Consider the following 13,699-nt stretch of genomic DNA (forward strand, 5'->3'; position numbering starts at 1 on the left):
CCAGCTAATGTTACAGTGTAACTCCTCGACAACGAAACCTACATGGGCGAAAATACCCCTTGTGTGAAACAATTTTCATCCATGAAAGCCATTCCCACTTTTCTGCTCCTCCTACAACGAAAAGTCCCCCTATTCCATTGTACAAACCTTTTTCTCTGCTCTTGCTTCATAACGAGATTCATTACAATGAAAACAAGCCTCCTGCATAAGTCTAATACAACCTCAGCATGCCACAGCGACCTCTACTGCTTTGTTCGGAAATGGCAACAGCAACCACCGAACTGGTTTGCACATGCGCAGTAGTACAGGAAATACAGTATTTGCAGTGCTAAAATGGCGACAAAAGGGACCTTTGCAGACCAAGGAGTTAACAAAAGAAAAGTTTTAACGCTTGAAGACAGGATAAAGGTAATAAAAATGAAAGCTGGAGAAAGCAAAATAAAATACATTATGCAAGAAATTGATGTAAGTGAAAGTAAATGCTGATCGTAAATTTCGCAATTTCTTTCCCTTTTTTTCTTTCTACGCTGGCTATATGATGTGTCAAATCGGTGTATGCTCATACTTATGCACTATTGGAATAAGAATAAAAAGTACACATATATTTTTTGCGTGTGTGTGTGTTCGTGTTTACGTCTGATATAAAATTTGCTACAGTGAAAAGTACCCTGTTGTGAAAAACTTCTTGCTGCAAACATGATTTCGTTGTAGAGGAGTTTCACTGTAATGCCCTTTGTCCCATGCACCAACAGGCTCAATGAGTAAATCATAGTAGGGATGCGACACACTCGGGGCTCTTTCTAAAAGTATGCAGTTAATGTCAAAAATCTATACATCTGTAAATGAAGAGGGAAATTAGAGAAAAAAATGTGAGTGTTGCTTATCTGGACCCAAAGTGAATTGAGCACACCGATCAGCATCCGTTTGCACTTAAAGGCTCTAGGTCCATCGACACAAGATGTACAAGATCTCATCAAACCTTTTCATTCAGGGAAATACAGACATGGAATGAAAGCCAAACAAACACTGGTAATCTGTGGTGTCTTACTGAAAAGGAAATTATTCAATTAAAAAAAAATGAAACTGCTTCCTGAAGTGAAGGAAGTGCACAAGGTTTTTAGTCCTGTTTTTTGATCTAAGAAACACATAAGCAGACGCACATTGGTGGGAAGACAAATGCAGACTCCACCACTTGCCTCCTTCTGCTTGCGGAGACTCACAGTATATCAAAGACAGAAAAGTGAAAACGCCAAGAAGCTCCCTCTGGCCACAGACACGAAAAGCAGGAAATTGCATTGATTTAAGACCAATCTCTTTTGGCATTTTCCTTCTTTTTCCTCGCCTAAAGGGAACACATTTGTTCCACAGCCGCTGGTTCAGAAATGGCTGGCGAAGAGGTTTTCCGTTTATTGCCGACAAGCTGATGAGATAAAGGCGGGATATCTGAGTTTGAAAAAATAAAAATAAATAAAAAAACGTTCGAATTCTTTCAAACTCGACCACATACTCATAACATCCGCATTTGTGCTGTCACAAAATCGTGTTTATGAGCACCATTGCCAAGGTCCCTTTTCCAGCAAGGAGGGCTGCGAAATCCTGCTAACCCGCAAAAAGTGCTCAGATCGGATTTTAAAAAATGACATAAAAGCCTACTTCAGCAGATGGTTGGATTTTTTTTTCCTGACATTATTTCGGGCAGGGTCATATCAAAAAAAAAAAAAAATTAAATACATTCTTCTATTCCTACTTTTTCCACCATGTGCCACCAAAACCTCCAAAGTGGTCTGCGAATGACTTTGACACCAAAATGAATTTGTCTTGTTTAATTTGAATGATTCCATTGAAAAACTCAAATCTAAATTGTCCAGTTTGAATTTGAAGTTATTAGTTTTCACTCACACTGTCACTGAGTGGGACCTGAACCCACGCTGCAGGCATTCAAGTCAGGCAAATTACATTGACGCACGTACCGTCAGCTGTGTGATTTATGAACATCTGGTCATGAAATCTCTTGCCAACGTGTCACAACACTACTTGCCACTCTTTGCAAAGATAAACGACACAAGTTCTTTTGTCTTTAAAAGCTTTTATTTCAAGTGCTGCCCCCGCCCCCGCCATAACACTATCTACTAGGAATTCATAACAAGTTGAAGAGTGAATTTAGTTTTCACGCACAATTGGAATTGTCGGTGTGTCTACACTTGAGAAGCTTGAGGAATACCGCCATTTTATGGGAATCTTTCTTGAAGCAGCTGAGTAAAATATAATCCCTCATGACAGATTCTACCATGTCTGTTTGCATGTCGTATCGGAACAGGCCTTGGTCACTGTAACTGGTTGTCAGAAGGCCCTCATTCAGCATCTGGACAGACACATTCAGTCACATCACAGGGGAACGTTTGACTCCAAGTGATGTCAAAACATTGAACAGCGGTGGTCAAAATGACGGATTGATGGTTCATTTTTTTCGTTTGTCATTTAAACAGCATTTCCCAACCTTCAGTGAGAAAAGGAAACACATTTGACACTGGAAAAAAACTCACAGCACACCGCTGAAGAAAAATTTCACAAACCGTATGAATGAAATCATGATGATGGTGTCTCAAATGACTTAACCAAATGACTCGCTCTGTATGAAATCCCATGAGCCTGTTTCGTTGAACACGTCTGTATTATTTTGCGTCATGGGAAAAGGTGGCCATTGAGCAGAGCAGCATTCAAAAATGCTTAAAAAATTTGACCTCACAAAACTTCCGTGTATCACAAGAAGAAGTTATTTTATGGTGTCATCAATGAGGAATACCAATCAAGTGTGATCAGAACCATATAATATTATGAATATAATAAGTTCAAAGTAAATGAATTGTTTACACAAAAAGACAATGAAAAGTAGCTTCAAGTCTAATGACGGATGACTCACATGTCAACTAACGTTACACGTCAATTTCTTCAACAATTTGTTTCTGCAATATAATAATGAATAATAATTCATTAGAATCTCCCTGAAATGGCAAGTAATATAACTGCTCTGTAAATGTAGACATCGGTGGCCACTCCGGAATATTATCTGGAAGTATTCAGCAGGTCAACCATCATCACGAGCCAAATGGTGCTTGCTAACGATTTCACTCTCCGATTGACGTCGCCTACCTTTTTGATGAGTACGACGACTCCATGCTCCAGACTGATAAGTTTGTCGGACATCCACTTGGTCTTGTTGAGGAGCATTTCCGGAGCACCGTCATAGTGGTCCAGTGTTGTTTGGAGGTAGACCAAGGGCTCGATCCACGACTGGACCAGCATTAGCACGGAGTGGAGCAACCATTTGTCCTGGAAGGCATGAATGATTTACTAGATGTACAAATTACTTGCTATGACTGATTCCTGCATTGGACTAAACTCCTCACCCCATAAAACGCCAAATAATCCATATGGAAGCCATGCGCAGACACATGCACTCATTATGGAAATTGTCGTTGTCCAGGGACAAAATGTGTCTGCAGCTGCAGTTGTAGTGGTTTGTAAAATACTATTTAAGATTATTTGCTTGAGTAACTCCTAAAATGGCTTGTTTATTTGATTTTATTTATTTCTAAATATGTAATTTATTATAATTTTTAAAAATTATTATTTAATTAATTTATTTACTTTTTAAAGTTTTTCTTATCTTATTTCTCTTGTCTTTGTTGAGCTGGACGGTTCAAATGATATGATGGTTCAGTACTTCTTTCTTGAAATCATAACAAAACATTCAATAAGTACTCTGTTTTTCAAAAATAATTGATGATTAAATTTTCCTCCCGTTCTGGAATGACCCCTGAGACAGTTTACGGCTTGTTCCGCTCTTGATATTTTGCTTAAAGTCAACAGGTCCAGTTTGGAACAAGTACCGGTACATGAAATGCATTAGCTTTAGCAGAGGTTTGTGCTTACAGACATTTGCTGGACTTCGCCAATGGAGTTCGGAATGGGGATGGCCTTTGTAAAGCACGCGTAGGCCTCCTGGTTCCTCTGGAGCCGCAACGGGAACGGGACAAATATGTCCTCCTGCACGTGACGCAGACAGGTGGCGGGTGGAGAGGTCACATACAAACAAGGATTTTTTTTCTATTCATTTAAAAAGAAAATGAAAAATGACAAACAAGAAGCCAACTTGGACATCATCTTCACGGCTTTTGCAGCAGCTACGACTGCAATCGCTCGTCAGCGTGGAACATCTCCTTTGTGACGAGTTCTACCCTCGCCTCTGCATCCGGTTCACAATATATGCAGTGTACCTTTTTGAAAATCCCATGATGCCACTGATTTTCAATAAAACCGCGGCTCAGAGAAGAGGTTACTCGGGGGCGCGGCACTAAGAAGATCGGTAGGTGTGAAAAGACAACAGCGCACAGTGATTTTAGTTCAGTAAAAGTACGTTACAAAATTTTGAGCATGAGCGCGACTGGATACGTAAATGATGACAGATAGCATTTTTTGTCAAGCTTTTGAGCATTGGAAGATAATAATATGCAACCATAATATTCAACACATCCAATACCGCTCTTTAATGAAATCGTATGGGTTGTTATCCATTTGTGAACCCCGTCACGCATTTCAACTCTTGTGCTTCAAGGCGGCCCCCACTCGTGCTGCAAATTTTGAATGTCTGTGTTCGGGTTACGGTTACTTACAAACAAAGAGCATGACTCTTCAGAGACGCGGAAGATGAGCTCGACATGCTGCATCACCCTGTCCAGAAGCTTATCCTGCGAAATGGATAAACAGTAGGGGTGGATGACCTGATCCTGGTCCGTACACTCGAGCAGGAAACTGGTGCTAAGAAGGCAAGGCCATAACAGCACGGCCCAGAGAGCTTCCTGTAGAGCTGGAAACAAACGCAAACAATGCAGATGGTGTCAATACGCGTCCATTATAGAACTAGACCAGGAGCTTGAAAAATAATTGCTTTATATTTCGCCACGCTTGAATCTTCAAAGAGCGCAGGCTCAAGCACTAAAACAGTCACATCTGTATTGAGACGGATGAAAAAGTATAGGAATACCAGTCATCTTGGAGATTCTTCTGCCACCTGTCTTCTCAATGATGGCGCGAAGCAGGTGGTCAAGCCTCTTTTATGGAGCCTGACCAGGCCATGAATACATGAAAAGGTCGTTCGTCCCGGGCAGGCTTGGGCAAACTTTTGAACTTAAGTGCCACATTTGAGTTTTGAAATGGACAGAAGGGCCATGTTATTTGTCACAGATGAGTTAATTTATTCCCCCCGGGCCCTCCCTTACTCTTTCTTTTTTTATAATAACATTATTTTAACTGGATTAGTTATTCAAGTAATTCAATGGTAAAAAAAAAAAAAAAAAAATTAAAAATATCCATTTATTAAATGTTAGCTACACAATTATCAAGTTATTAATTTGCCCATTCCTGAGGTGGGGCCAACATGTAACACATAGTGCATAAAGTCAGTGGCAACTATGGGCAACTATAGTCAAACATGCTTGGCAAGAACCTACTAAAAACTTGGACGATTGAGGGACTCATATTGAGGCCCAGACAGACCAGTGATTTTGAGCATTTAGATGTCAACTACGAGAACTTGAGCAACGCTACATTACACAAATCCTCTATGATTGAATTCTTCAATACATCACGGACATCGCAACAGCAGTCCGTGAGATTAAGATTAAAAAAGCAAATGGAATAAAATGCCCAAACTGCCACTGCATACACACACACACACGCACCAAACACTTTTCTTCTCACAAAAAAACAAAAAACAAAAACAAAAGCGTTGTCTGGAAAAAAGAATCCTTAAACCAGATTAAACATAGTAGAAGAGATGAACGTCATAGCGCTACGGCTTTTCTCGTGTTTCTAGGGATTAGAAAACGCATTTGATGGGTGTCATGTTGCTGGATTCTGCATCACGCGTGATGCAAATTCACACTTTTCCATATTAAAACATTGTCGCCACTTCACCTTTCTCGTCCCACCTCTAGTCCTTTGGCAGTTTGCCCGTGGTGAAGAAGCTTGACATTTGTGTGACACCTGCCAGTGGTGTAACACCATCGTTTTTTGCTTCAGTGCAGGCTGCGCAATTATACTTGAGCTTCTCAGAAATGGTTTTAGAAATGAGGAATCAAACAAAGCATTCAACATAGTGTTGAGTTGTGTGGCCAAAAGTCATTTTCACTCTGGGAATCCACAAGTGGCAAGCACAATGAGCTCCAAACCATTGTCAAGCGTGCACACGGGAGAGCCTGCTCCTCTTTTATCATTCCTGTTGTCACAAGGATATCGCAGTTGAATGGCAATGTAGCGGCAGTGGAGGGAATACAAAGGGGAGTTTTCTTTGCAAGACTTTGACAGCCCGATGATTTTGTCAATTAATCTAACAGCAACAGAGTTGAAAAGTACACGGCCAGCCTCCTCAAAATAGGGCAGAGACGAGAAAGACGGCGTTGCATGAAAACTCTGTCAACCGAATAATAATTTAGCTCATAATGGCTGTGAAATTGTTACACACATCCAATAAATATATATATATATATAGTGTGTTCTCTAGTAGAAAACTACTGACATTGAGAGAGAACTGCGACTGACAAGTGCGATTCGGATCCATTGTAACTTTGCCCCAGGCTTCATTACCATTTCACTTTGCGAAGACTTTCTTCTTTCAACACAATATTGCTTCTAATTGGGCTCCATTATTTTCCATGAGAAACCTCTTCCCCTTGGGGAGTGAGGTAGAGCACACCTGCATGTAAAAGGAGAATTACAGATCCTTGCTATTCATCAGTGCTGATGAATTTCTCTTGCGTGCTCCCCTCTGGGATTTGGCAGTGTTTTGGTACCAGGGCTGTCTTGCTTAGTGATGTGTCATTTTTTAACAGGGGATAAAGAGAGCAGGCGTGGAGCGTTAAAAATGAAATTGGTCACGTCTCCAGTCGCTCCAGACAACAAATGCAGGCGCACAACCAAGGTGATGCCTGTGTGTCGCAAAGCATCTGACAGCAATTTTGTTCCACATATATATATATATATATATATATATACATATATATAAAATCTCCTCTTCCAACCATTTTCTGAGCGCCTTATCCTCACAACCTCACAAGGGTCACGGAGGGTGCTGGAGCCCATCGCTTCGGGCAGGAGGCGGGAGACACTCTGAAGCGGTTGCCAGCCAATCACAGGGCACATATAGACAAACAACCATTCGCACTCAGACTCACACCTCGGGACAATTTAGAGTGTTCCATTTACCTGCCACGCATGTTTTTGGAATGTGGGAGGAAACCGGAGTACCCGGAGAAAACCCACGCAGGCCCGAGGAGAATATGCAAACCCCACACATGGAGGCCAGAGCTGGAATCTAAACTTGCACCTCTGCACTGTGAGGTTGACACGCTGACCCCTGGATAACCGGGCCACCTCTCTCTCTCTCTCTATACTGTGTATATATACATACACACACACACACACACACACACACACACACCCACTGAGGGATGAATTTGTGTGGGCAGAGGCACAACTACCTTCGATCACAATTGTGGTAGAAAGCACTCGCTTCACTCTTTTTCAAAGTAAGATTTACAAAAAAAAAAAAAAGGAAATGCTTGGCGAGGTTATTATCAAAGAAGTTCCCGATGCTGGGAAGACAAAAGGTACTTTAATACATCCTTCCTGGGGCACATGTTCTCCTAAGCTTCGCTTCTGTGCTTTACTCCTCATTCTCAGTACATGTTCCCCCTGAGGTGCACTTGCTCCTGCACCTGTCAAGCTCAAGGTTTTTCATTCTGTTTTTGTCTTTCTTTTCCGTGTAAAAACCTACAATATATCCCCCTTTACCTCTTGTGGACTGTTCCCGTTACCTCCTGCCTTCCCCACCGCCAGACTTTGCCTGCCCCGCTCTGCTTGGCTGTCTGACTCCAACCACATTTTGGTTAGCTCAGAGTAAAGCCTGCTATTAACAGAAGCCAAGGCGGCCAGATGGCAGCTCAGAGATGGATCATATAAATTCCAAAGGTGTCTGGAGCACCAAATCTTTCTTTTTAATTTACCCTTTCAGCCCCTCATGTTCTGAGGACTTATATTGCCATAGAGGCAATTAATATATATATATTCATTCATTCATTCATTCATTCATCTTCCGAACCGCTTCATCCTCACTAGGGTCGCGGGGGTGCTGGAGCCTATCCCAGCTGTCTTCGGGCAGTAGGCGGGGGACACCCCGAATTGGTAGCCAGCCAATCGCAGGGCACACAGAGACGAACAACCATGCACACCCTCACTCACACCTCGGGACAACTTAGAGTGATCAATCAGCCTGCCATGCATGTTTTTGGAATGCCGGAGGAAACTGGAGTACCCGGAGAAAACCCACGCAGGCCCGGGGAGAACATGCAAACTCCACACAGGGAGGCCGGAGCCGGAATCGAACCCGGTACCTCTGCACTGTGAAGCCAACGTGGCCAATATATATATTATCTCCCGGGTACTCCGGTTTCCTCCGGCATTCCAAAAACATGCATGGCAGGCTGTTTGGACGTTCTAAATTGTCCCTAGGTGTGAGTGTGGGCGTGGATGGTTGTTCGTCTCTGTGTGCCCTGCGATTGGCTGGCAACTGATTCAGGGTGTCCCCCGCCTACTGCCCGAAGACGGCTGGGATAGGCTCCAGCACCCCCCGCGACCCTAGTGAGGATAAAGCGCGACAGAAAATGGATGGATGGATGGATATATACTGTATATAAAACACATTTTACATTTCACTGTGAAGTTCAAAACCATATTGATTTGTCATTGCCATGGCAACCCCAGATTGCTTTTCAGACGAGGTAGTCTGTATTATTGGTAGCACAAGCAGAGACACCTCTCAAGCTGGCTAGGCAGTTTCGTGTTGAAGTGCATCGTTGCTTCTTGGCCTTGCTTTTAAATAGACAAACACACAGCAATCCTGAGTCATTTTTTTTTACTTCTCATCATAAAGGAAAAACAGACAAAACACACCAGTGCCTTTCTGTTCGAAATGGATAGTGGAAGGTTAACCTTGAGAAACAATTTTATAAGTCCTATCGATCTCTTCTTCTTGTTTTTGTTTGATACAGGCAATGGTTGTCGGAAAGTTTGAAGGATAAGGTCACAAAAAATAGGCACGAGAAAAAGTGACAAAATTATGAGACATTTTGGAAAATAAAATGATGATTATTGGGATAAAAAATTCCACAGTGTTGGAAATAAATCATATCATAATATTATGAGAATATTATGATTATATTATTTAGAAAGAATACTGATGTAAATTATGAGATAAAAAACATTTTTTAAAAACCTAAAAAAAATAAAATAAACAAGTGACATAACCAGAAGTCGGCATTTCGTTAGTACTGTTTTGCTGGTGAGTGACGAATGACGGAAACTTTGAAACATTTGGCGGACTAAGCGGCCATGGAAGCAGTATTCCTTTATTTTGAACTTTAATCTCATGTTATTAATATTACTATATTCACTTGCCAGTGTAGACACAGTAGTCCTTTGTCTTCTTATCGATTGGCATTTGTTTTTTTCAAATCCATTGGGTTTTAAAATGTCTCTGTTTCTCTTGCTCCATTTGATGTATGGATCTTCCAATGGGGAAAAATGATTAATCTAACGTTTGTATTACAATTAGGATGGGGAAACAAACATGAAGATGTCTTCCCAAAAAGTAAATAAAACTGGAAAAGAAACGCGCAATGTGTTTCCGTTGGAATTGCATAAGTGCAACGGTGCATGTAGGTCTGATGGTGACAGGCTGCAAGCCAGCAGCCTACCCTGAGTTGACTTAACTTCCTGAACTTGGTGGACATTTGCTTGCCGTGCGCCGATCATTGACAGGTAACATTTCGAAAGCCTCCGCCTCTCTTTCTTTCGTTCTCTCTCTCTCTCTCTCTCATTCTTGCTCTTTCCACTTTCTCCAAGTCGCTCTTGACCCGTCCACCTGTTTACAATGCTAATGTCAATTTTCCTCATCCTTTTCTAAGCTCAATGCGATAGTTCATTGCGATGCAGAATGCAGTTCCACGGCTCAACGGCTTCTGTTTGAAATGAGATTTGAGAGAGCGAACGTGAGCGACTCTGACAGAGAACCTCCAGCTGCCTTGAGTCTTGATGAATAAAAGATGGGGGCTCGAGCGTCTTATAAACAACAGAGCATAATTAGTCTGCCTCTTTTTTTATTTTAGAAACTATTCATGTGACATTTCCTTTGCGTCGCTGCGTTTCATCACGTGGCCGCCACCTGCTTGCCGTGACATGTTGTGTTTTCTTTATTCTCATTCTTATGAGTCAACATACATCAAGCAGAATCATATTTACATTCAATTTGGAAGTACGGCGCTGCAGACATTTCTCTCGCGCCTGGATTTAACACACGCATGCACACGTAATGCATTTTACATTATAGACAAACTACTGGAGGTGGTGGCTTACGTTATTCAGAGTCAAGACACATAAAGTGCGCTGCACAGACTACGTCCATATTCCATCATGATGAACTTCACTCTCTGACTTTAGTGCAGGAAGCATGAGTTCCGTTCTCACTCAGTGATGTTGTGAATGTGTGACTAAATGGTTGTCCGCTTCAATATGCGTCTTGGACTGACTGGTGACCAGTCCAGGATGCAGTCGGCCTTTGGAGCCAGCTTGGATCGGGCTCCGGCATCCCACCGTGACCACTCTTGGAACGAAAGTCAACCGTGAGAGAACGCTGTCCACATCGGGCAGAATGAGCGTGTACAGACACAGCTTTTGACGTGGGCCATTTTGTTGTCAATCACCACTGGCAAGATGTCGAGTGGACAGCGCGAACACTGGCTATAATGCCACGTCTTGAATTGCCGTGTCATCAAACGCATTTATCGACCAAATCTTTTGCCTGATTTCTGTTGCTCAGTAAAATTTGGCAGGTCTGTAATAACCTTTAAATGTGCACTTAATTTGACTCTCTCGAAACTATTGATTGGGGCCTTTCCTGCATAGTGCATACCGTAGTGATGGAGAAAAAAAAAGCATGGGAAAGTAAAGGACCTGCCGTGCAACACACACCCACACACACACACACACACACACACAAATATAAAGGCGATGGGTTTAAAGTTGCATAACACTTGGAGAATGGAAGAAAATAACTATTCAAATGCAATTCAACCCCTGAAAAGAGCTTGACATTCGGTCCAAGAAGCTGGAAAAACGAACACCTGAATCAAAAGTATGACTAAACATACTTGCCAGTGTGTTTTTTGACCTTCTTACTGAACTGAGATGTGCTCACATTTCCTTGACTTCAGATGGCAAACGCTTACATGGTCATGAAGAAGCCACCCCCCCCCCCCCCCCCCCCTCCACCCGCCCGCGCCAACCACCACCCCCTCCTTCTCCTCCTCCACTCTTCTGCCTCCTAGTAGATACGTAGAAAGAAGAACAATCCCTCTGGTTGCAAAAGTTAAGTCTGAAATAATTTCATCCGCAATTTCAGTTTTGTCCAAGTTTGCCATTTCCAATATTGAAGTGAGTTTAATTTTCTAACTCGTTGTGATAGCACATTGTGAACTATTCCTCTTTGCAGCACAAAAACGTGTGAAAGTAACTCTTCGAAAACAATCAGGTTTCTGTTTTCGCCAGGTTTGGCACAAAGTAACTCAAGATATTTGGGGGGGGGGGGGTGGCAAACCAACACATGTCTATTCCCTGAATATTGATTGCCAGCACGTGCATTTTTTTGTGTGTTTCTACAGAAATTAAATTGCGGGATTCTGATTCCAAAGACTGGGCTCAACAATCGCATTTTTTTCCAATTTTCTTGTTTGAAATAACTGACCCTGTTTCATTCCAGATGTTCAGCCAAACCTCCACTTCAGAATTTCTTTCTTAGATTGAAAAAAACAAACGGCAAACAACAGCAGGCTCGGTGAAATATGTACTTGATACTACAATGGGTATTGTAGCTCAAATAAAATGAATGTTTTTCTAATGCATCCAACCACAAATGAATAGCATTGAAGCAAATCAGTATCAACTGTAAGTACATGGACCCGGGACATTTGCTTTGGTCAGAATAGCACATTTTAGAATTTGGTGCATTTTCCGACTACGTTATCATCGAGTAGATTCTAAGGCCAGGACACGTAAAGTTTTAGAGGGCTGAAGGCGTTTGCGGCGGTCCCACTGAGGTCAGGTGTGGTGATGGAGAAAAAGTGCTCTCATATTCCCCCCAGCCTTGAGGTACCGTCTCCGGATCCCGCTTTGATTGACAGCTCGGGTTCATGATAGCCATTCATAATGCAGAAGGGCTTGAGCAAAGACGGGCTCATGGGCAGCGTGACACATGAAAACCTTGAAACAGTCAAGGCTTTGTTTGCTTAGCGGAGACCCACCGATCGCTTTCAATCTCACCTTTTCTCCTCTGTCGCTTCATGGCGCCACCCCGTTGAATGATCTTGCTTAAAACACGTGCTGGTCACGATGAATAGTGAAGCGGCCATTGAAAGGCGGACCGTTACATAAAGCAAGATTATTGTGCTAAATCAGATTTAATAGCTGGGGAGACGACTATCACTGTGTGTGTATATCATTGAGTACACGTCTGTGGATGGTTAATCGAGACAAACTGAGCAGCAGCTGTAAGGAAAATCATAATCAAAAAAAATCCGGTGCAAACTCTCAAATGGAGTAATAAAATTGCCAGTATAGTCTACGATAGATATGTTGTTAAAATGGAGTGTCACCTGGATTCGACGATCGATTGGAAATTGAAACCACACCCTAATGCGAGGACTGAAGTTCACTGGTTAGAGTCGAGACCGTTTTCTCGAGCATTATTTTCCTCCTTGCTTGCAAGACCTAATCGAACGTCCCGAAAGGTAGCAAAAATCTCAGATAACGGTATTTGATGAACGAATGATCTTTTTGCCTCATGACTCGGTTTCCACTTGAGTTTTATATACTTTAAAATGGATAACATCAATTAGCCAACAATTAAGATTCCATATCATGCTTACATCTCAAAAGTACTTTCAAGTATAGCAGCATGTGAGTCACATTGGCCATTTGGCTAATCAAAGTTTCTGTGATTGCCTGCGCTCCACAGACAATCAAGGTCATTCACGCCGTATTTAACATACCTTGGTTCAAGTCGTTTAATTTTTCCAAAACATTTTTCCGTAACTTTTCTTTTCACTCTGCTTGATTTACGGTTCGTATTAAATCCCGTGTCTGTGTGAACTTGTAGGAGCACCTCGACCACACTCAAACCTGCCAACGAGTTGTGTGCGTGTATCTGTGTGTGCGTGTGCGTGTGTGTGCCCCGGTGAGTCGCCCGGCTGACTCCATTCAGTCTAAATGAGCGCCATTTGCCACCTTTCTTGCCAAGTGTCCTTCTTCCAATCTGGAAGTTAAGGCCTCACCAACTCGTTCCCGGTAAGTGACTATTGAATTGCAGAAACCCCAAAGAAGAGAGATGAGCATCCCAAAGGCGCTGCCTTTGTTCATTATTGGCATTTTGCAGGAAAAGGTAATTGCATTGCATCTCTCCATCGAATTACCCGATTTGGATGGAGATGAAGGAGACTCGATGAGGAGATGACATTATTTTCCTTATGCCTTATATTTTTCGAAAAGACCAACACAAGAGTGACAAAGAGCTGTATGTAAGAAAAGAAGT

General features: G+C 42.2%; 1 protein-coding gene across 1 annotated transcript; it reads right to left on the reverse strand.

Moving 5' to 3' along the window:
* Positions 1-2,167: 2,167 nt before the first annotated feature.
* smtla (somatolactin alpha) lies at positions 2,168-4,886 on the reverse strand (the record flags this gene model as incomplete). Its single annotated transcript, XM_086125338.1, has 4 exons — positions 2,168-2,362; positions 3,151-3,330; positions 3,934-4,047; positions 4,674-4,886. Coding segments are annotated over 4 exons (702 nt in total), but the record flags the coding sequence as incomplete, so codon positions are not given.
* Positions 4,887-13,699: the final 8,813 nt, after the last annotated feature.

Source organism: Hippocampus guttulatus, chromosome 12 (genome assembly GCF_054856545.1).
Source record: "Hippocampus guttulatus isolate MCC_2025c chromosome 12, RoL_Hgut_1.0, whole genome shotgun sequence".
Classification (NCBI taxonomy): Eukaryota; Metazoa; Chordata; class Actinopteri; order Syngnathiformes; family Syngnathidae; genus Hippocampus; species Hippocampus guttulatus.